General features: G+C 47.2%; 1 protein-coding gene across 1 annotated transcript in view; it reads left to right on the top strand.

The window, feature by feature from the left end:
* NOL6 (nucleolar protein 6) overlaps positions 1 to 23,946 on the top strand; it is a gene marked incomplete in the record, with an annotated part of 95,865 nt that overhangs the window by 16,034 nt on the left and 55,885 nt on the right. Inside the window, 8 exon segments of the mRNA XM_087715314.1 lie at positions 3,412 to 3,470; positions 4,187 to 4,226; positions 4,229 to 4,287; positions 13,925 to 14,040; positions 15,654 to 15,831; positions 17,084 to 17,206; positions 19,211 to 19,359; positions 22,193 to 22,268. Coding sequence (XP_087571440.1) covers positions 3,412 to 3,470; positions 4,187 to 4,226; positions 4,229 to 4,287; positions 13,925 to 14,040; positions 15,654 to 15,831; positions 17,084 to 17,206; positions 19,211 to 19,359; positions 22,193 to 22,268 — 800 coding nt within the window.

The raw sequence follows: 23,946 nt of genomic DNA on the forward strand, positions 1-23,946 counted from the left end.
TTTTTTCTGTCTTCCTTTCCTCCCTCTCTTTTCCTTCCTTCCTCCCTCCCTCCCTCCTCATTCATCCATCTTCTTGATGCCTTCCTTTTTCCTTCCTTCCTCCCTTTTTTCTGTCTTCCTTTCCTCCCTCAGTTTTCCTTCCTCCCTCCCTCCCACCCACCCACTGATATCTTTCCCTTCCTTCCCTCCTTACCTTACCTTAGTTTAGAAAATAAAGGTACTTGCAAGTCTTTTTTAAAGTACTTTTAAAAACCACGGTGGCCCTTACGATTTGCACTTGGAAATAGCTGTAGATTATCCTACAGTCCATCCAATAAGAATGCCGCAATTAAGCAGCCCCCAGGCCCAAATCCACAAATCTCTTGTCACTGGGTTCACTGTTCCCTCTAAGGTGCGCGGCTGCGCGGCCGCGCACATGGCAAGAAACCCCCGCGCAGAGGTTTCTAACTGCCGCGCAGAGATTTCTTTCAAAGCAAACGTGGGGAAGTCCTTTGCAGGCGGCTAGAACTGGCCGCCCGCAAAGGACCTCCCCAAACTTGTTTCAGTGGCAGCTCTCAGCCTACGGCGGCAGCGTCACGCAGGCTGTGGAAGGAGGGGGAGGAGGAGGGAACCAAAGAGAGGCTTTTGCCGAGTCTGCGCCCCACAGCCAGGACCGTCTTTGCGCCTCAAGCCACGTTTCTTCCTGCAAAGCCCTTCTGGCGTCAAGCGGAACTTTCGGGTTGCCCGAAGGGCTTTGCAGGAAGAAACGCGGCTTGAGGCGCAAGGACGGTCCTGGCTGTGGGGCGCAGACCTGGTAAAAGCCTCTCTTTGGTTCCCTTCTCCTCCTCCTCCTCCTTCCACAGCCTGCGTGACGCTTCCGCCATAGGCTGAGAGCTGCCGCTGCCGCTGCTGCACAACTGAGGGAGGGAGAGCGAAAGCAGAGGTAGCCTCAAATTGAATTTAAATTCTTTAAAATAATTTTTGAATTTCTCCTCACCAAATCTTTAAGACTGAAAGTTTTTCCTAACATGAACTTGAGCTAATATACTTAATATGAGAAAGGTGCAGCAATTAACACTGCTTTTTAAAAAGAACAATATTTCTCAATTGTTTATCTGTATGAAGTCTGCCTATCTTAAGTTCCTACTATACAAAAGGTGTTACCTTCTAAGGCAACCTGTATACAATACATTAGTGGCCAATGTTACATTGCTCCTAATGACAAAATTACAGCTGTGTTAAGCCTATGAAAAAAATCCCAAATGAATAAAATCATTATTAAGACCCAATGAAAAAATTACAAAAATTATGCATAAACTTTCATGTTCCCCAAATTTCCAATCCAAAACTTAACCCAGATTCTTCATACATAGATTTGTAATTCAGAGTCACTCGATTATTAGAATGAATGCATTAATCAGGGGTGAATAATATTGGTGAAATCTCATCTAACCTTCCATAATAATAACATACATACACAAATAGCTGACAGCCACATCTCTGAAACACTATTAAATCTGAACTAAATGTTTATCTAGAACTCAAATAAATAGCTGCTTTTTGGTTTTATTTTTTTTAATATTTATCAGTCTCTCTTTTATTCCATACTTCTGGTTGAAAGACTATTCTATGTCATGCTAAACAAATGCATATTCTAGTGGCGGTGGGGGCTCGTTGGCATCTTCAGCAGCAGCCCTGCCTCCTGTGAAAAAAACCGAAGATGGAGCAGATCCACCCAGATGATGTTGCTGCAACATGACTGGAGGAGGAATTCTGGGAGTTGAAGTCAGCAAGGCTTAAAGCTGTCAGGTTTGAAGACCCCTGGGGTTTTTTTTCCTAAAGGGTTAGGGGTGCAAAGGTCTTGTAACTTGACAGCTTTAAGACTTGCGTGCTTCAATGCCAGAGTTTCTGAGCCAACATTTTGGTTGCTAAGCAGGACCGTTGTTAAGTGATACTGATATTATATAACACTTTTAATTAAGCGGGTACCTTGAATAAACATAACTTTGAGTTTCAAATAACACTGATTTTGTTGTTGTCTTAGGTGACATATGTGAAAAAATTCAGGTGCTCAGGCATGAAAATGTGCCGCTCAAACACTATACTTTTCCGCTCACACTGAAAAAAAATTAGAGGGAACATTGACTGGGTTTCCGCTTCATGGACCTCACCCTCCAGTGATTCTTTATAACCAAGGGTATAAACCTATACTTAAGTGTTGTGGCCCAGCAGGAGCTGTTGGAGCTGCCACCAGACTCCGACAGCGAGGGGCCCTCTGAGTCGGCTCTGGAGGATGTGGAGGACCCTGGACAGGGTTCCGACTCCGAGCAGGGCGCAGAGAGGCTGGTTGGCCACCAGAAGGCGCCTGAGTCTTGGACCAGTGACGGGGAGACAAGGGAGAGTGATCCGGAAGCCAGTAGTGAGTTGTTCCTGGATGCCTGGCACCGAAGAGCTACTAGGCGTCAGGCACAGTTGCACAGTTACAGGAGGTAATTGCACTCAGCTGGTGGTCATTAGGCTCCTCTCCAGACTATAAAAAAGACTGCTTGTGCACACGCCCCTTTTGCAGAAGACAACGCATTGACTAAAAGTTGGAGAACTTTTGTAACTAGCTTGGCAGGCTGGATTGCTGCCAAGGTTTGTCTGAGTTGCTGCCAAGGTCCTTATCTGTTTGTTATGCTTGGCTTTCAGCCACCGAGGTTTTGGTTTCTTGCTATTAAAGTACATTCCAGTTAAGCTTGTCCTGGCATTCGTTACTGGACGGAGGAGGGGGTCAGAACACTTAAGTACATCCAAGTAAACCTGGGTGTAAAGAGATCTTTCAAGATTTAAATTCTTCCACCATAGGGAGTGCCTCTCACTGGGTTGGATCAGATGCATGGGACTCCAATTCCCATCATTCCTCCACGCCTGTGACACGTGGAACTTGAAGTCCAATGGCTTGTCGGATACAATAGTTCATTTAGTGACTGTTCAAAGTTACAACAACACTGGAAAAAGTGACTTGTGACCGTTTTCCCACATTTGTCACAGTTTGAAGCATCCCCATGGTCACATGATCAAAATCCAATTCCTGGCCACTGACTCCTACTTATGACGGTCGCCACAGCCTCCCAGGGTCTTGTGGTCCTCCTTTTGTGACCTTCTGACAAGGGGAGCCGGATTCACTGAACGAGCCTCTGACTAAATGAGCAATTGAAGGGATTCACTTAACGGGGGCAAGGAAAGTCATAAGACAGGACAAAGCTCTCGCTTAGCAAAAGGCATTTGTTATAAGTCAAGAACTGCTTGTCACTTCCTACTCTTTTTATACCATCCTTTCACTTTTGGGCTCGGTTGTGGACATAAGTCGAGAACTACCCTGTGTAAGGATATAAGATGGGGAAACTCCTGTCCAAAGTGATGGATTCTCTTTTTCCACTTCCTTCCCAGCTACGACAGACCTGACAACATCTGGAATCAGTCTCTCAAAAGACAGAGAACCTGGTCTGGTAAGAGAGGCGTTTGAATTATTTACTGATAAAGATGGAGGGGGAGGGTAACATTTTAAGCTTATTATGTAAACATAAAAAATGTTGATTATGTAGAAAAGATGTGGAGACTCTAGAAAGAGTGCAGAGAAGAGCAACAAAGAGGATTAGGGGACTGGAGGCTAAAACATATGAAGAACGGTTGCAGGAACTACACCACTTCAGACAAATGGTTATCCAATCTCTTCTTTAAAACTTCCAGTGTTGGAGTATTCACAACTTCTGGAGGCAAGTTGTTCCACTGGTTAATTGTTCTAACTGTTGGGACATTTCTCCTTAGTTCTAAGTTGCTTCTCTCCTTGGTTAGTTTCCACCCATTGCTTCTTGTTCTACCCCCATGTGCCTGGGAGAATAGTTTGACTCCCTCTTCTTTGGGGCAGCCCCTGAGATATTGGGAGATTGCTATCATGTCTCCCCTATTCCTTGTTTTCATTAAACTAGAAATACCCAATTTCTGCAACTGTTCTTCATATGTTTTAGTCCCCTAATCCTCTTTGTTGCTCTTCTCTGCACTCTTTCTAGAGTCTCCACATCTTTTCTACATCGTGGTGACCAAAACTGAATGCAAATATTCCAAGTGTGGCCTTACCAAGGCCTCATAAAGTGGTATTAACCCTTCACGTGATCTTGATTCTCTCCCTCTGTTTACAATCTTTGCAATTTGATTTTCCTCTTAGCCTTCCCTGACGGAGTTCCACCAGGCGTTTCAAGTGGTGTTTTAGATTCTTCTGGACTGGTGAACCTGTGTGCGGATATGACTGCCAACACTTACAAGCAGGTAAAGAGGGGAGGAGTGAAGTTACTCCTGGAGTAGGTTACCAGGAGGAGATAGCAGCTGCTAAGTAGGAGGAGGAGTTTCAAAAAGTATTGAAAGAATCTGTTCAGATTGGGAAATTGGATCACATTAGAAGCTGAACTGGACTGGTAGTCCTTGACTTACAACCACAGCTGAGTCCAAAATTTCTGTTACTAAGCGAGGCAGTTTCCCCCGTTTTATGACCTTTCTTGCCACCATTGTTAGGTGAATCACTGCAGTTTTTTTTCCCCATACTTTTTTATTTATTTTTTTGTTGCAAACTTCAAAGCCTCTTTACAGAGTTTTCTCTTATACATAATTAATTTTACATCTCATCATTTCTAATTTTGGACCCACATTCCCTTTTCAAATTACCATCTTATATTTTAATTTTTCTTAACAAATAAACATATCGTATTTTTCGGAGGATAAGACACAGCTTTTTCCCTCAAAAAAAGAGGCTGCATGCCCTTTTTTTGACCAAAAAACGGGCCTGTTTTTGCGAAAAATGGGCCATTTTTTGCTCGATTTTGGGACCCCTATACCCCAGGAGCACTCTGCAAGGCTCCAATAGGCTATTCAAGCCCTTTAAAAAAAACAAAACAGGCCCGTTTTTGTGAAAAACGTGCCATTTTTGGGAGGTCTGCAGAGTGCACAACTTTTTTTATTTGATTTGCCTCTTCAAAACCTTGGTGTGTCTTATACTCCGGTGCGTCTTATACTCTGAAAAATACGGTAATTGTTTTTCCGCCCTTCCATAAATAATATATCATCTTTATCATTTCATTTTCCAGCTGTTATTTCTAGTTTTTGTATGTAGCATTTATCATCAAATTTCATTTTAATATAACAAGCATTTCGCTAACTTGGTTATCCACACTTAACAATAATATTCTATTTAGCTATTTGTCATCAACAGTATCCATATATTTCATTTTCTACCAATATCTCTCTTTTTCATTTTCCTCCTTTCCTAACCGTTTTCTCTCATCTCATCTCTTGCTCTCTTTGATATTCTGTTTTTCTTCAGCTTTCCTTTTCTCCTTCTATCTCCTATTCTTAAGATTCCCTTTTTTCTTCTTTTTATATATCTCCCTGCTTTCCCCTATCATTCTTCTTTGAATCACTGCAGTTGTTAAGTGAGCCACATGGTTGTTAAGTGAACCTGGCTTCCCCGTGGACTTTGATTGTCCGAAGGTCAGAAAAGGAGGATGACATGACCTTGGAAGATAGCCACCGTCATAAGTATGAGGCCAGTTGCTGAGCGTCTGAATTTTGACCGTGGGACCAAATGTGCTGCAACGGTCATAAAGTGTGAAAAGGCCACTTTCTCCTGTGTGCTGCTCCGGGAATCCAATCATGGGTTAACTTAGCCTTCTAGCCTTGAGACTGAGTATGCAAATATCAAAGTTACGCCTCCTCTGACTGGACTTCCGCTTCCTCTCCAGTCCTTATTACTCAGTCAAGCCTACGAGACTTATTTTCAACGCTCTCTTGATTAATTGCTAATATTTCTAGGTTAAGGATGAAATTACTTGGTTTTTCACTGTGGATTTCTTGCTGGATTGGAGGTAAAGCGGCAGATTGCTGTCAGCAGATTCCTCCCTCGCTATTTCCCTTAAGGGATATCGGATCGCTGCAGCTGGAGTGGGGCTTCTCCGCCTGCCCTCCCTTATCATCAGCGCGCAAGGAAGCTGAGTCTCCCAGCGCTGCCACCCCTGCCGGATAGCACCCGCCCGCGGGCGCGGTCAGATCCGAGGCTTTGGCTTGTCGGAGCGGGTCTTCCCCCCCTTCCCCGCCTCCCTCCTTTGTGCCCTCGCTGGAGCGGCTGCCGGAGGATTACACGGATCGGCTGTTGGGAATTTCCCTTGCGGTTCCTTTGAATTTCGCGCCTTTGAAGCCGGTGACCTTATTTGGAAGCGCTTTTCACGCATGCGCTCTAACGCCTGGGATGAGAAGGCAGATTTTGTTCGCGCGCTTGAGTCTGCGCACTGCTTCCGCCCCTCCCTTTTCCCTCACTCGAGTTTGCTGACTCAGGGAGGAGGTCGCTTCTCTTAGTCTCTGCTTCCACGTGGCGTTCTTGGCGAAGTGCTTTCAATTGCATTCCTTTGTCTCGCTGATTGAGCTCTTTCAAACTCATATCATGGCTGATCAATTGCAAGGTACTGTCCGGCCAGTTTCTGAGCCCCGTTCCCCTGGCGAGGGAGGGGCCAGCCCTGGGCCCAGCAGGGCCGCGACCAGGGCCTCTACTAGTAGGCCTCGAGCCTCATCTACTGTTCGGGATAAGTCGCACAAGCGCAAGGACAAGGCCAAAGTTCCCCCCAAGGCATCTGGGGCTCCCATTTCTTCCCCTCCGGTTTTGGTTCAGCAGCCTGTGTCTCGGTGAGGGTTGTTGAGCAGGTTGGTCTCCTGATATTCAGCTTCCCCAGGGCCCTATTCCCGAGGTAGGGGCTTTCGGGCCTCGTTCTCCCCCAATTATTTCGGAGGCTAGTGGGGCTTCTCTTCGTTCACCTCCACGCGCTGGGCCCTCTGCCACGTTCACCCCCCACAGCTGCAGGCCTCAGGCCTCTGGAGGGCCAGGATTTGGGCCTTTCTGCTGAATTCTACAGCATGATCTCAGAGGCTATTTCCAGAGGGGTGGATGCGGAATTAGCACGTAGATCCCAGGTCTCCAGGCCTACTCTGGCCTACTCAGGCCTGGCTCCCCAAGCAGTACAAGGGGATTCTTCCATTCTGCAAACTGATCCTCCTTCCCCTTTACACTCTGTGTTTAGCGCACAGTCTCCTTTAGTGGAGGAAGGTGAAATCCAGGATAGGGAACTCTCTGGTGACGAGGGCCTTCCTGTGGACCTGCCTCCGCCCCCTGGGCTTTTCAGGCACACTCTTTTCAAATCCCTGCTATATAAGGCCAAGACTACCACCCACATGGGGGAGGCAATTTCTGCAGAAAGTGCTGCTGTGGGCCTGGATGCCACCGAGCGGCTCTTTGCTGAGCAGGTGGCTCTGCAGGATTTTATCCCATCTCCCAAGCTTTTCTTGATTTAATCCAAAAGCAGTGGGATGAGCCGACCGCGGTTAAAGCCCCTGGGTCTGGTGATAGGAAGCTTTTCACATCTTCCCCAGAGTTGGAGGCCCTCCTGCAGTTTCCCACAGTGGATGCTCCCATAGCGGCTCTTGCTTCACCGGCATTAATTCCTTCTGAAATTTCGGAAGGATTGAAGGCCGAGGACCGCAAGGCCGAATCGGTCCTTCGCAAGACTCATCAGGCAGCAGCGTGGGCCTTGCGATCAGCCACTGCAGCTTCCTTCTTTAATAGGACTTCTTTAGTTTGGCTGAGACAGCTACAGGAAAGGCTGGATCCGGAGGAACTGCGCCTCCATCAAGATGTCACCAAACTGATAGCGGCCCTAGAGTTTTCTGCTGATGCCACCCTTAGCGCGGCGAAGTTTGCTTCCCGAGCCGTGGCTTCCAATGTGGCCTCTCGCCGTTTGCTCTGGCTCCGCCACTGGCAAGCTGATATCAAATCCAAGTGGCGTCTAGCATCCACGCCCTTTAAGGGCGGGGCCTTGTTTGGTTCAGTGCTGGATCCAATTCTCATTGAGACTCGGGACAGACGTAGGGTGCTTCCCTCCACAAGTGCCCGTGTGGCCAGAAGGCCACAGCCTTATGGTAGACGGCAGCCCTTTCGGTCTGGGGACTCGGGGTTTACCTCTGCCCCTATGTCCCCAACTATACCAGGGGGTTCTCCCAGGCACAGGACCGTGGCCAGGACCGAGCCGGGGCCAGAGACAGGGGGCGCCAGCAGAGTCAGGCGCAGAGTAGACGGTCATTCCGAGGAGCGGGCAACCGATCCTTTCGCAGATACCGCTGACTCGCAGGAGGTAGGGCCCATAGGAGGACGTCTCTTGGCCTTCGCCCACCGGTGGGCGGAGCTCACGTCAGACGCCTGGGCCCTTCAAGTAGTGAGTTTGGGTCTCACGCTAGAATTTCTATCCATCCCCCCGAGGAGGTTCATCAGGTGCCCTGTGCCCAGGTGCCCGTCAAAGCGGCGCCTTATGGACACCGAGATATCTCATCTTCTCACCATCAGGGCCATAGAGCAAGTTCCCAAAGGGCAGGGAGGCCTAGGGTTTTATTCCATCTTGTTCCTAGTACCAAAGAACTCCGGGGGATGGAGGGCAATCCTAGATTTGAAACAGCTCAATCAGTATATCAAATACCAAAAATTCAAAATGCACTCTCTAAAGAGCATATTGGCTTCCATCCGCCAAGGCGACATGATGACTTCCATAGACATCAAAGAAGCGTACCTCCATGTGCCCATTCATCCGGCACATCGGAAGTTCCTGCGGTTTCACTTCAACGGCCGTCATTATCAATACCGGGCCTTGCCATTCGGCCTCTCCTCGGCCCCGCGCACGTTCACCAAGCTTCTGGCAGTATTGGCAGCCTCCCTTCGCTCAATTCCAATACGCATCAATTGTTATTTGGACGACGTGTTGGTGCTGTCGTCCTCTCGAGATCAGGCCCTCCGAGACCTACAGGTCACGATGGACGCGTTGCGGGACCATGGCTTTGTCCTCAATCTGCCCAAAGAGCCACCTGCGCCCAACCACGTCCCTCCTTCATCTGGGAACCACCATCAACTCGATGTCGTGCGAGGTTTTCCTGTCCCCGGAAAGGAGGCAGAGCATATACCGCCTAGCGCATCATGCGCTATCCCATCGGCGAGTACCGCTGCTGTCGCTTTCCAAACTGCTAGGGAAGATGATCTCCTGCATCAGCGTGGTGCCCTGGGCCAGGTTCCATGCGCGTCCTCTCCAGTGGTTCCTGCTGCCCTTCCAAAGAGCGCATACCAGTCATTCCCACATCAAGGTGCAGCTCCCGGGCAAGGCCAGGCGGTCCCTGCATTGGTGGATGTCGTCCAGGCTCCTCAGGGATGTCCATTCAAGGAGCCGGACCGCGTTCAAGTTACAACGGACGCCAGCTTATTCGGATGGGGGGCCCATGCCCTGGACAAGGTGGCCCAAGGTCGATGGTCGGATCAGGAGCTGGCGAACAGCATAAACTGGCTGGAGTTGCGGGCCATCCGTCTGGCTCTCCTGGAATTTCGGGACATTGTATCTCATCACCATGTGTTAATCCTGACCGACAATGTGGCCTCCAAGGCTCACATCAACCGCCAAGGGGGAACGCAGTCCAGAGCTCTGATGCTGGAAGCGGAAAGGTTGTTCCATGGGCGGAGCCCAGACTCTCATCGATTCGGGCGGAGCACATCTCGGGCGAAGCCAACACTCAGGCGGACTGGCTGAGCAGAGCGACTGTGGATCAGGGGGAGTGGCAGCTCCACCCCATTCTCTTCCAGGAGCTCTCTCGCCGCTTCGGCCTGCCCGAGGTGGATCTGTTCGCTCACCCGCGCAACGCACAACTTCCCCGGTTTTACTCCCGATACCAGGCTCCGGGGGCGGAGGGGGTAGACGCTCTACGCAGCCGTTGGCCGGCCGGCCTTCTATATGCCTTTCCTCCTCTCCCGATCCTTCCGTCGGTCATTCAGAAGATATTGACAGAACAGGCGGAAGTGCTGCTGGTCGCTCCAATGTGGCCCAGACGTCCCTGGTACGCAGACCTCGTCCATCTGTCCGTTTCGCGTCCTTGGAGGATCCCGGACGACAAGATTCAGCTCCACCATGGGCTCTCCGGCACCCGGGCCCTCAGCTGTTGCAGTTAGCCGTGTGGCACGTGAGCGGGAGATGCTAGCGGCCCTCCACTATTCAGACGAAGTCATCTCTACAATTCAGGCGGCCCGTCGCCCGTCGACTACCCGTATTTACGAAGCTACCTGGCAGGCCTTCTGCCGCTGGTGCCGACGCACCGGGGTCGATCCCATCAAGGCCTCGGTGCCCCAGGTTCTGGATTTCTTGCAGTCCGGCCTCAACAAGGGGTTGGCACCCAACACACTTCGCCGTCAGGTCACAGCCTTGTCAACGGTGGTCGGGGGTGGCCAAGGCCGCTCCTTATCCCAGCACTTGCGAGTTCGAACCTTCCTTAAGGGTGCTTCCAACTTACGACCGCCGACGGTACATCGTTATCCCACGTGGGATTTGACCTTGGTTCTCAGGGCCCTTACAGCTGCCCCCTTTGAGCCTCTACACTCCATCAGCCTCCGCTTGCTGACACTCAAGACGGCTTTCCTGGTGGCCATAACATCGGCCAGGAGGGTGTCGGAGCTAGCAGCCCTTTCGGTTCGTGCGGATCTTTGCATCTTCCACCCGAACAAGGTAGTGCTTCGTTTGGATCCGACCTTTTCTTCCAAAGATAAATTCATTGTTTCACAGAACTCAAGAACTTGTCCTGCCGGACTTTTGTCCTCACCCGTCTCATCCGCGGGAACGTCAGTGGCACCATCTGGATGTGCGCAGGGCTCTTCGTCGCTATGTGAAGCGCACGGCGTCGTTCCGAAGATCGGAGGCCCTGTTCGTCTCCTTCCAGCCATCTTCAATGGGACAGAAGGTGTCCTCCCACACCATCGGCCGATGGTTGAAAGCTTGCATTGCGTTGGCGTATGACACCCACTCCAGACCGGTTCCAAGGCGAATCACTCCTCATTCCACCAGGAGTGCGGCCACCACAGCGGCCTGGGCGACGCAAGCGTCCGTGGAAGAGATTTGCAGGGCGGCCACTTGGGCATCCCCCTCGCCTTTTATTCGCCACTACAAGATTGATGTCTTCGCCTCGGCCGAGGCGTCCTTTGGGCGGAGAGTGTTGCAAAGGGTCCTTCCGTCTGCGGAGGAGCCTGACCAGCCTAGCTCCCGCCCTGGGAGTTCATTGCTTTGATATATCCCATGATTGGATTCCCGGAGCAGCACACAGGAGAATGACCGTTGTCTTACCTGAACGGTCCTTCTATGGGTGCTGCGAAGGGAATCCAAACCCGCCCGCGGCTTCGGCTGGTCAGGGCTCCATTTGACTGTGACTAGTTACTGACTGGACTTGACTCCGTAGTGCCGGATGACTTGCGGCTTGTTGAGGATTGACATAATGCTTCTTCGGTGGACTTCGTAATAAGAACTGGAGAGGAAGCGGAAGTCCAGTCAGAGGAGGCGTAACTTTGATATTTGCATACTCAGTCTCAAGGCTAGAAGGCTAAGTTAACCCATGATTGGATTCCCTTCGCTGCACCCATAGAAGGACCGTTCAGGTAAGACAACGGTCATTTCCCCCCCAGGGCCGTGGTAACTGAATGGTCACTAAAAGGAACAGTTGTAAGTTGAGGACTACCTATAGAGAACAACAGTGGAATGTCTTCATTAGCCCTTTGAGGTGGGCTCGGGAGAAGAGGAAAAGGGAAGGTAGCTTCCCTTGCTGAGTGGGGATTTGAACCCAAGTCTTATGTCTATTCCTATGGCACCATCACGGAGCCTCGTCTGAGGACCTGCGAGCTGGCGCCCCAGCTCAGCACCGCACATGTGCGCACAACCTCCTGCCTGCCAGCTGATTTTCGGGTTTCTACTATACATGCCCGGGGGCGTGTGGTGCATGCGCGAGACACAAGTGTATGTGTGCGGGGCACGGAGGGTTGTGCGTGGTTCCCCCCCTCCCCGTGCCCCATTTTTGGTCCCAGGAGGCTTCATGAAGGCCTGCTAACCCAAAACGAGCCAGAGGGGGTGGGGCTGTGAGTGCATGGATGAGGGCCGTGCGGGGGGGTGGTCACACAAACATGCACAGGGGGTGGGTGGGGCGCATGGGGGAGGTGTTGCGCATTCATTGCATTATGGGTGTGGGTAGATGTGCGCTTTCGCCACGCCAAGACAAGTTTAGCCATCCCTGGGCCAGGGGTGGTGGTGTCTCTTTGAGTTGCCCCAGCTGACCCTGGAAAGCCAGAGCCAGCTAGCCTGCTTCCAAAGGATGGCAGCCGGAGGCGGCTTTAACAAATACGCTTACCCTGGTTCGCTGTGCAGGTGCCCAGATGCTGGTGCTTCGTGAGTGTGCGCGGCCTTCCACGCATGTGCTTTGGTCGTGCGCGTGGCTTGCATGCACGCACGGGGCTTAGAAAATGTGGTTAAATAGGACGGCAGAGACCCTGGACGGCCCCCTGTAAGGTTGCCACTGCCGGTTTGTTTCAACCAGTCCGAACCGGTTGAATACGACCTCTGATGGCAGCCCAAGACCTTCAGATGCCTTCAGAGAAGGAAAATGTCAAGCCACGGAGCCAGATCCCTGTATGCCAGTGATGAGGACACGGATTGTTGTTGGGGGCGATATGCTGACTCTGTAAACCACTTAGAGAGGGCTGAAAGCCCTATGAAGCGGTATATAAGTCTAACTGCTATTGCTATTGCTATTTTTTTTTCCTTTTAAATAATCTTTATTGGTTATACATTTTTTTTAAGAATAAGACATACAAATGCAAATACAACTTTAAACATACAACCCCCTCTCTCCCCCCCCCCCCGCAGTGACAGTCATTCACAGCCCAACTTTTTTATTTTCTTCCTCATTGTTTAGTCTCTAAGCAGCATCTTCTCGTTACAAAGTTCAGGGATCTATTACAATACCCATTTATTTATTTATAAAATTTATATGCCGCCCAATCCGGAAGGACTCGGGCGGCTTACAAAAAAGAGAGAGAGAAAAAAAGAGAAAGTTTAAAATCACAACACCACATACATTCATTCTAATCGGGGCTGGACCTCAACAATGAGACCAACAGCCCCAGGCCTGCCGGAACAGCCAGGTTTTTATAGCTTTCCTAAAGGCCATGAGAGTGGGCAAGGTCCGGATCTCTGGGGGTAGCTGATTCCAAAGAGTCGGAGCAGCCACAGAGAAGGCTCTCCTCCGGGGGCCCACAAGCTGACACTGTCTGGCTGACGGCATCTGAAGGAGGCCCAATCTGTGGGATCTTACCGGCCGCTGGGAGGTGTGTGGCAGTAGGCGGTCTCGAAGGTACGCTGGCCCTAAGCCATGTAGGGCTTTAAAGGTAATAACCAACACCTTGAATTGCATCCAGAGACCAATAGGTAGCCAGTGCAGCTCGCGGAGGACAGGTGTTCACTTTTAGTTCCCATATTAACTTTTAGTTCCCATTGTTAACAACTGCTATTTAACTTTCCCCGTTTTAAGTCCCTGCCGTTCTCCTTGTCGCCCACATATACCATGGGTTCCAGCTAAGATAATGTTCCATTTCTCCTTTGTCTCTCAGCCAACCCGTCATTCTGTCCATTTCTGCACATCCATAAATCTTTTTAATTATGGTGTCTTCCGATGGTATGGTAGTAGAGTTCCAAAATTGCGCATAGGTTATTCTTGCGGCCACAATTATATGTAGGCTCAAATGCCATATAGATTTACTCATGTTTTCTGGTTTTATGCCTTAGTAAGAAATTCTCGGGTTTCCATTCCATACTTGCCCCGGTAACCTCTTTTAGCCATTTTCGAATCCTTCTCCAGTATTTCGTGGCCTCAGTACAAGACCACCAAATATGGTAAAATGCGCCATCCCTTCTTCCACATTTCCAACACAGTGGAGATAACCCAGGAAACATTTTGGCTAACATTTCGTTGGGGGGAAGTGGATGGCGAACCCTTTTGGCACCGGGTGCGAGGTCCTTTTCTTCCTTAGGTCCAGTTTGAAGCCAGGCATTCGATGGAGATTCTGGACGACAAAACGGTGGATGGGTTTCAGCTGCTCTTCATGACCCAGAAGCCTCTGCTCCGGACCTTTGATCACGTGTTCCAGTAGGTTGTTGCTTTCAGAAGGATGGGTGGCTGGCATGGAGGGAGGAAGGGAGTCAAGGAGGGCTTCCGGTTGTTATCAAGGCAGGAGTGGGTTAAAAAAGGGCTTGGTCCGGATCCTGCCACCACTTACAGAAAACAAAACCTAAGTTTCTAGTCCACGCTGTTGGGGAAAAGCTTTTGAAGGGCTTGCAGGGTTTGAAAGGTGGGGAAAGAAGGCATAGACTAATTGAATGATAGATAGATAGATATTAGATAGATCAATAGATTAGATAAGAGATAAATATAGATAAAGATTAGATAAATAGATAGATGAGATAGAGATTAGATAGATAGAGATTAGATAAAGATATAGATTAGATAGAGAGAGATTAGATAGAGACATAGATTAGATAGAAAGATAGATTAGATAAAGAGATACAGTTTAAATAGAAAGATAGATTAGAGAAAGATTAGATAAAGAGATATAGATTAGATAGAGAGATATATTAGATAAAGAGATATAGGATAGATAGATAGAGATAAAGATTAGATAAAGATAGATTAGATAGAGAGAGATTAGATGAAGAGATGTAGATTAGATAGATAATAGATAGATAAATAGAGATTAGATAAAGATATAGATTAGATAGATAGAAAGATTAGATAGATAAAGAGATATAGATTAGATTTTAGATTTAGATTTAGATTTTATTTATTATTTATAGGCCGCCCTTTTCCCTGGGGGGACTCAGGGCGGCTTACAATTCATGGGAGGGGGTGTGCAAGATAAAACATAAGACAGTACGTGAATAAAAAACAACAACAATAAAACACAACTTTCATTCAACGTTCGGGTGGGGCGGATTAGAATCTTTATCCCCAGGCCTGACGGGATAGCCAGATCTTAAGGGCTGTGCGGAAGGTCTGGACGGTGGTGAGGGTGCGAATCTCCACGGGGAGATCGTTCCAAAGGGTCGGAGCTAATACTGAAAGATTAGAGAGATAGATAGATAGGGTAGATAAAGAGATAGATTAGATAGATAGATAGATAGATAGATAGATAGATAGATAGATAGAAAGATAGAGATATAGATTAGATAGATACGTAGGTAGGTAGAGAGATAGGGTAGAGGATAGAGATAGGTAGGTAGGTAGATATAGAGGTGTGTGTTTGTGTTTTTAGAGGATAGATGGATAGACAGACAGACGGACAGATGAAAGATTTGTAGGTAGGAAGTTAGAGATGGATGGATGAATGTATAGATAAAAAAAGAGAAAGAAAGATGAAAGGTAGGTAGATAGGAAGAGAGGTAGGTAGATAGGGAGAGAGATAAAAGCGAGGTAGATATAGATAAGTAGGTAGATAGGTGAAGATAAATGATAGAGAAAGAAAAAAAATCTGTGATTAAAATAACACCTGGGGATTCTGGGAGTTGAAGTCTTTAGACTTCTGGAAGGCTACAAGGTCTACAGATAAAAATCTAGGTATAATATCTATAATCCATAAAAATACTTCGCTTAACACGAATTTTTAAGTTCCTTCCTTGTGAGCCCTCTTTCTTCAAAGCCCCTGGTCTGTTTCCCCTCTGAGAAACTTCTGGCGTGTCACTCACGTGTCTCCTCCTGTCCTTCAGCCTCCGTCACATCTTCAAACTCCAGACGGCTTGCAAGAAGATGCAGCTGCTCAACGCGTTGATGGACCGTGGTGGGAATTACGTGGCCGCCGTTCTCCCGTTCTTCCTCAGCTTGCTGGAGCGTGGACTGGGCCGGCGGTTGACGCTCCTGGCTCATCAATTGCCTCAGACACAACCGGTAACTTTTACTAAAAACTTATTTTCTTTTCTTGCTGAAAGAACCCAGTACCCAGGATTGACCCACTTAAGGAACTGTCTGTCAGGCCTGCGGCCCTCTTTTCTTTTGGATCTTTTGGCCTGCCACACTTTCTATTATTCTGCTATGCATTTTCTGTTGTGGGGAAATGGGAGGGGGGATTATACAGAGTTGGGTGATATGTAGTCATAACAACATTCTTCCTAGAAACTCAAGGTCATCTTTGTCTCTGCACCTGGCCAGAACTGGAGTCTGTCTTCGTGGCAGTGGAAGATTGGACCATGTGATGGACTTGTGGGTGTGGGGGCAAGATCTTGAACTTTCAACTGGGTGGGGTCCTTGTGTTTCTCCAAAAATAAGACCTATGTCAGGGTCCCTGGGGAGAGGGAAAAGAGGGTCACCGGTGAACCGTAAATTACGTGCGGCAGAGTTGACCAGTTCTAGGTTGCTTCTCTCCTTGATTAGTTTCCACCCATTGCTTCTTGTTCTACACTCAGGTGCCTTGGAGAATAGCTTGACTCTGTCTTCTTTGTGGCAACCCCTGAGATATTGGTTCACTGCTATCATGTCTCCCTTAGTCCTTCTTTTCATTAAACGAGACATGCCCAGTTCCTGCAACCGTTCTTCATATGTTTTAGTCTCCAGTCCCCTAATCCTCTTTGTTGCTCTTCTCTGCACTCTTTCTAGAGTCTCCGCATCTTTTCTACATCGTGGCAATCAAAACTGAATGCCGTATTCCAAGTGTGGCCTTACCAAGGCCTTATAAAGTGGTATCAACACTTAACGTGATCTTGATTCTCTCCCTCTGTTGATGCAGCCTAGAACTGTGTTGGCTTTTTTGGCAGCTGCTGCACACGGCTGGCTCCTATTTAAATGGTTGTCCACTAGGACTCCAAGATCCCCCTCACAGTTACTAATGTTGAGCAAGGTACCACCTATACTGTACCTGTGCATTTCGTTTTTCTTGCCTAAATGTAGAACCTTACTCTTTTCACCCATTGCTTCTTGTTCTGCCCTCAGGTGCTTTGGAGGATAGCTTGACTCCCTCTTCTTTGGGGCAACCCCTGAGATATTGGAAAACTGCTATCATGTCCCCCACTAGTCCTTCTTTCATTAATACCCAGTTCCTGCAATGGTCCTTCGTATGTTTACCCTCCAGCCTAAAGATGGCAGGTGGCTGTTGGTGTTTCCTAGCTGGCTTCACTAATTTTTCTTCTGCTGTATTTTCTTCCAGTGGTCGATTCATGTGGACCCCCCAAAGCACAAAGACGTCGGTTCCTTATCCTTCGGACTGTTGCTAAATCTCGACTTTGCAAACAGTGTTTTGGAGCGAGGACCAGAAGCAGATCAAGATGAGGTGAGAACCAGGTTAGGCTGCTGATTTACTGTCTCTGGATCAACATCTTCAGCCGATGCAAGATCTGACACAATAATTTTGGTTTTCATAGCCCACCACGTTAGAGGACACCTCGTGAAGAAGACGGTGCCCAGTCCACTGGACATACACATCCGTCTAATTCAGAAAATGTTGTGGAATCAAATGCAGGACCCAAAGCAAATAATCCCGGCTTTATTGGACAGCATGTGTTGAATAGAGCAGAACAGAAATATAGAATAGAATAGAATAGAATAGAATAGAATAGAATAGGAAATATGGAATGGAATGGAATAGAATATAGGAGTAAAGAATAGAATAGAAATATAGAATAGAAATATGGAATGGAATAGAATAGAATAGAAATAAGGAATAGAATAGAATAGAAATAAGGAATAGAATAGAAATATGGAATGGAATATAGGAATAAATAGAAATAGAATAGAAATATAGAATAGAAATATGGAATAGAATAGAAATATGGAATGGAATGGAATATAGGAATATATAGAGTAGAATAAAAATATAGAATAGAAATATGGAATGGAATAGAATAGAAATAAGGAATAGAATAGAAATATAGAATAGAAATATGGAATAGAATATAGGAATAAAGAATAGAATAGAAATAAGGAATAGAATAGAAATATGGAATAGAATAGAAATATGGAATGGAATGGAATATAGGAATAAATAGAATAGAATAGAAATATGGAATGGAATGGAATAGAAATAAGGAATAGAATAGAAATATGGAATGGAATGGAATATAGGAATAAATAGAATAGAATAGAAATATAGAATAGAAATATGGAATGGAATAGAATAGAAATAAGGAATAGAATAGAAATATGGAATGGAATGGAATAGAATAGAAATAAGGAATAGAATAGAATAGAAATATGGAATAGAATAGAAATAAGGAATAAAATAGAAATATAGAATAGAAATATGGAATGGAATAGAATATAGGAATAAGGAATAGAATAGAAATAAGGAATAGAATAGAAATAAGGAATAGAATAGAAATATGGAATGGAATGGAATATAGGAATAAATAGAATAGACTAGAATAGAAATATAGAATAGAAATATGGAATGGAATAGAATAGAAATAAGGAATAGAATAGAAATATGGAATGGAATAGAATAGAAATAAGGAATAGAATAGAATAGAAATATGGAATGGAATACAATAGAAATATAGAATAGAATGGAGTAACAAGAAGAGAAGAGGAAAATACAATACAGTACGGTAAAATACAATAACTTTATTTGTAGACTGGCATACATTAAAATGAAACTTCGTTGTGTACAGCTCTCGGAGAGTGGTTAGACTCTTCCAAAGAATATTGGAATCAGTCCCTCTCTGTTTAGGGAGCCAGTTTGCTGCAGGGGTTCAGGTGCTGGCCTAGAAACCAGGAGATTGTGAGTTCTAGTCCAGCCTTTAGCAATCAGCAAGAGAAGGTGAGTTCTAGTTTTGCTTTAGGCGTGACAGTCACTTGGTGTGTCTACCTTAATGAAAAGAAGAACCAGGGGTGACAGGATAACGGTATTCCAATATTTGAGGGGTTGCCACAAAGAAGGGGGGGGGGGGTCAGCCTGTTCTCCAAAGCACCTGAAGGCAGGACATGAAACAACGGATTGAAACTAATCCAGGAGAGGAGCTAACTGGAATTAAGGAGAAATTTCCTAACAGCGAGGACAGTTAACCCGTGGAACCGCTTGCCACCAGAAGTTGTGGGTGCTCCATCACTGGAGGTTTTTAAGAAGAGACTGGAGAGCCATTTGTCTCATGATACAGGGTCTCCTGCTTGAGCAGGGGTTGGACTAGAAGACCTCCAAGGTCCCTTCCCACTCTCTTATTCTGCTACAGTGCCCGTAGAGTCTCTTGATTGTTAAAACACTCGAAGTGCCTTAGAGTTGTTGAAGGATAATACATCGAAAAGGGTTGGGGGGGAAAAAATCTCATGTCTCTTCCTTTAGGCCATGGAGTTTCGGCAATTTTGGGGCGAGCGGTCGGAGTTGAGGCGTTTCCAAGATGGTGCCATCTGCGAGGCCGTTTTGTGGGACGCTGCAAATCTCTGCCAGAAACGTCTTATTCCGGAGCAAATCATACGTCATATTTTGAAACTGTGAGTCGAGTAAGATAATCCTTCCGTGTAAGAGAACATGAAGATGGAACGACGGGAGACTTATCTTGTCATGAACATCTTGATTCTCACTTTTAATTCCGGGCATTTGGAAATCTGAGGGGGTCCTTGGTGTTCCCTGAGCTTGCTTGCTTTCTTGCAGATGTTTCATAATATCACTGTGTCAAGCAAACACCCCCCCCCCCCCAGCACCAAGCTCAGAAAGCACCAGAAACCTCATAGTCTTCCTCTTCCTCCTCCTCTTTCCTTCTTCACTTCCTCCTCTCAGAAAATCCCACTCCCTTCTAGCACTGATGATGTTACCTAGTTGGGTCATGAAACATCTGCCAGAAACCATCCAAGCTCAGAGAGCATCAAGGATCCCACAGTCTTCCTCCTCCCCCCCCCACTTCTATTCTCCTCTTCCTCCTTTCTCTCCCTCCCTCCCTCCCTCCCTCCCTCATCCTCCATAAACTTCACTCCCTTCTAGCACTGATGATGTTACCTAGTTAGGTCATGAAACGTCTGCAAGAAAACCATCCAAGCTCAGAGAGCATCAAGGATCCCACAGTCTTCCTCCTCCTCCTCCTCCCTTCTATTCTCCTCTTCCTCCTTTCTCTCCCTCCCTCCCTTCCTCATCCTGCATAAACTTCACTCCCTTCTAGCACTGATGATGTTACCTAGTTAGGTCATGAAACGTCTGCAAGAAAACCATCCAAGCTCAGAGAGCATCAAGGATCCCACAGTCTTCCTCCTCCTCCTCCTCCCTTCTATTCTCCTCTTCCTCCTTTCTCTCCCTCCCTCCCTTCCTCATCCTCCATAAACTTCACTCCCTTCTAGCACTGATGATGTTACCTAGTTGGGTCATGAAACGTCTGCAAGAAAACCATCCAAGCTCAGAGAGCATCAAGGATCCCACAGTCTTCCTCCTCCTCCTCCTCCCTTCTATTCTCCTCTTCCTCCTTTCTCTCCCTCCCTCCCTCCCTCCCTCCCTCATCCTCCATAAACTTCACTCCCTTCTAGCACTGATGATGTTACCTAGTTGGGTCATGAAACATCTGCCAGAAACCAACCAAGCTCAGAGAGCATCAAGGATCCCACAGTCTTCCTCCTCCCCCCCCCACTTCTATTCTCCTCTTCCTCCTTTCTCTCCCTCCCTCCCTCCCTCCCTCATCCTCCATAAACTTCACTCCCTTCTAGCACTGATGATGTTACCTAGTTAGGTCATGAAATGTCTGCAAGAAAACCATCCAAGCTCAGAGAGCATCAAGGATCCCACAGTCTTCCTCCTCCTCCTCCTCCCTTCTATTCTCCTCTTCCTCCTTTCTCTCCCTCCCTCCCTCCCTCCCTCCCTCATCCTCCATAAACTTCACTCCCTTCTAGCACTGATGATGTTACCTAGTTGGGTCATGAAACATCTGCCAGAAACCAACCAAGCTCAGAGAGCATCAAGGATCCCACAGTCTTCCTCCTCCCCCCCCACTTCTATTCTCCTCTTCCTCCTTTCTCTCCCTCCCTCCCTCCCTCCCTCATCCTCCATAAATTTCACTCCCTTCTAGCACTGATGATGTTACCTAGTTAGGTCATGAAACGTCTGCAAGAAAACCATCCAAGCTCAGAGAGCATCAAGGATCCCACAGTCTTCCTCCTCCTCCTCCTCCCTTCTATTCTCCTCTTCCTCCTTTCTCTCCCTCCCTCCCTCCCTCCCTCCCTCATCCTCCATAAACTTCACTCCCTTCTAGCACTGATGATGTTACCTAGTTGGGTCATGAAACATCTGCCAGAAACCAACCAAGCTCAGAGAGCATCAAGGATCCCACAGTCTTCCTCCTCCCCCCCCACTTCTATTCTCCTCTTCCTCCTTTCTCTCCCTCCCTCCCTCCCTCCCTCATCCTCCATAAATTTCACTCCCTTCCTAGCACTGATGATGTTACCTAGTTAGGTCATGAAACGTCTGCAAGAAAACCATCCAAGCTCAGAGAGCATCAAGGATCCCACAGTCTTCCTCCTCCTCCTCCTCCCTTCCATTCTCCTCTTCCTCCTTTCTCTCCCTCCCTCCCTCATTCTCCATAAACTTCACTCCCTTCTAGCACTGATGATGTTACCTAGTTAGGTCATGAAACGTCTGCAAGAAAACCACCAAGCTCAGAGAACACCAAGACCCCACAGTCTTTTTCCTCCCATTCTCATCCCCACACACCCAACTCCCTTGTATGGCACTCTCTGCGGGCACACGAGCTGTTGGCCCAGCTCAGTCACGGTGCAGGTGCGCACGCCTCCCATCTACCAGCTGATTTTAGGGTCTCTGTTGCGCATGCGTAGGGGGGCGGGCTGCATGCGGGGAGAGGGCGAGGAGGGGTACAGCATGCCCTGTTTTGGCTCTTTGACTTGCCACACTTTCTATTCTGCATTTTCTATGGTGGGAAAATGGGAGGAGGGATTGTATGGAGTTAGATGCTATGTAGCCATAACAACATTCTTTCCAGAAAACCAAGGTCATCTTTTGTCTCTGCACCTCTGCACCTGACCGGAACTGGATGGGTGGAAGCTGCCAGCACGACAGTGGGAGATTGGACCATGAAATGGACTTGTGGATGTGGGGGGAAAGATCTTGAATTTTCAACTGGGTGGGGGAAACTGGGAAGCTTTCAGATTCGGGTTTTCCCAGATGGGCCAACATGGCTCTCTTCATAAATTGGAACTTTAAGCAATATTTTGCCTCGGACTCTGATTTACTTTTGGATGCTATTTGGAACCTTGACAGCAAACTGACTTTGAAGAAGAGCTATTTATAATGCTGGTTGGTCTTCTTTCTTTTCTTTTCTTTTCTTTCCAGGCACTTGGACATTCCGGATACTTCCATCTCTTACGTGGGGGCCCTGCTGGAACCCCTAATTAAACTGCGGCGGGAGGTGAGGGTCCTTTTCCACCTTTTTCCTTGTCGTCGTCTTTGCCATTCCTGAATGGGAAGAGCCAAGGTGGCGCAGTGGTTAAATGCAGCACTGCAGGCTACTGCTAGATCAGCAGTTCAGCGGTTCAAATCCCACTGGCTCAGGGTTGACTCAGCCTTCCATCCTTCCGAGGTGGGTAAAATGAGGACCCAGATTGTTGGGGGCAATATGCTGACTCTCTGTAAACCGCTTAGAGAGGGCTGGAAGCCCTATGAAGCGGTATATAAGTCTACTGCTATTGAATGTCCCCTCAGATATTTGACCAAGGAGCTTTCTCTTGTCCTTTCCACACTGGGATGGTCAGGGAAGAAAATAACCTCACAAAATAACTCTCTAAACCTAAATGTTTAATAAGGGACATGTGAAGGTTATGATGAATAATAGTTTCTGAAAACTTTTTATTTTTCCATATCCACTCTTGCGTCATTAATCTTAACAGTGTGTCATCTGGGTATAATCTTTGTGTCATCATATTTAACAGTTGCATCATTTTAAATCTATTTTATCTTACCTTTACATTTCAATTGCCTTTTAATTCAACTCCCCTCCTATAATTCTACGGTTTTTTTCAAATTCCTCAATTTTCCGTTTCTTTTTGTCTATATTCATTTTCCATCCAGTGATAAAAACATCCCCATCTCTTATAATACTCTGATCCTTCCTTCTCTTTCATTGCCAACGTTAATCTGTTCGTTTCTGCACAGTTTAATTTTTTTTTTAATTACCTCTCCCTCTGAGGGAATTTTTTTTCCATTTTCCAATTTTGTGCAAATACAATTCGAGCTGCAGTTATGACACGGACAATTAAATATACATTTTCTTTACTAGATTTCTCTGGTAAAATCCCTGACAAGAATAATAGTGATAGCTATTACTTTATGTATCTGAGTTATTATTTCTGTTTAAAAGAGATTATACCCAGTCAGGACGCTGCCATGGTGGATATGGAAATTTTATATATAACAAAGAAAATTGTATAATGAAAAATAATATTAAAAAATAACTCTCTAAACTAAGAAGGAAAAGCTAAGCCCTCCTCTGCCCCCCGCACCCTCAGCCCCATGCAGCAGCGTGCATTTCAAGAGCCCCCCCCCCAAATCTCTCTTTGTAAGAACTTTTCTTCATGGGTGCTCTTTAGACAAAACAGTCCAAGAAAGACAGAAGGACAGGATTTTAGTGCCGAAGATACTCTGGGGCCCATGGTGCTCTCTGAGCTTGGTGGTTTTCTTGTGGACGTTTTATGACCTAACTAGGTAACATCATCAGTGCTAGAAGGGAGTTGGGGTTTTCTGAGAGGAGGAGGAGGAGGAGGAGGAGGAGGAAGAGGAGGAGGATTATGATGATTGTGGGGTCCTTGGTGCTCTCTGACCTTGGCTGGTTTTCTTGCAGACATTTTATGACCTAACTAGGTAACATCATCAGTGCTAGAAGGGAATTGGATTTTCTGAGAAGAGGAAGTGGTGGTGGAGGAGGGGGGAGGAGGAGGAGGAGGAGGAGGACTGTGGGGTCCTTGGTGCCCTCTGAGCTTGGCTGGTTTTCTTGCAGACGTTTCATGACCCAACTAGGGATCATCATCAGTGGGAAGAGGAGGGAGGGAGGGAGGGAGCGAAAGAAAGGAGGAAGAGGAGAATAGAAGGGA

Source organism: Thamnophis sirtalis, unplaced genomic scaffold, assembly GCF_051295495.1.
Source record: "Thamnophis sirtalis isolate CommonGarterSnake01/CBP01778 unplaced genomic scaffold, rThaSir2_p1.2 scaffold_5, whole genome shotgun sequence".
In the NCBI taxonomy this organism is placed as follows: domain Eukaryota; kingdom Metazoa; phylum Chordata; class Lepidosauria; order Squamata; family Natricidae; genus Thamnophis; species Thamnophis sirtalis.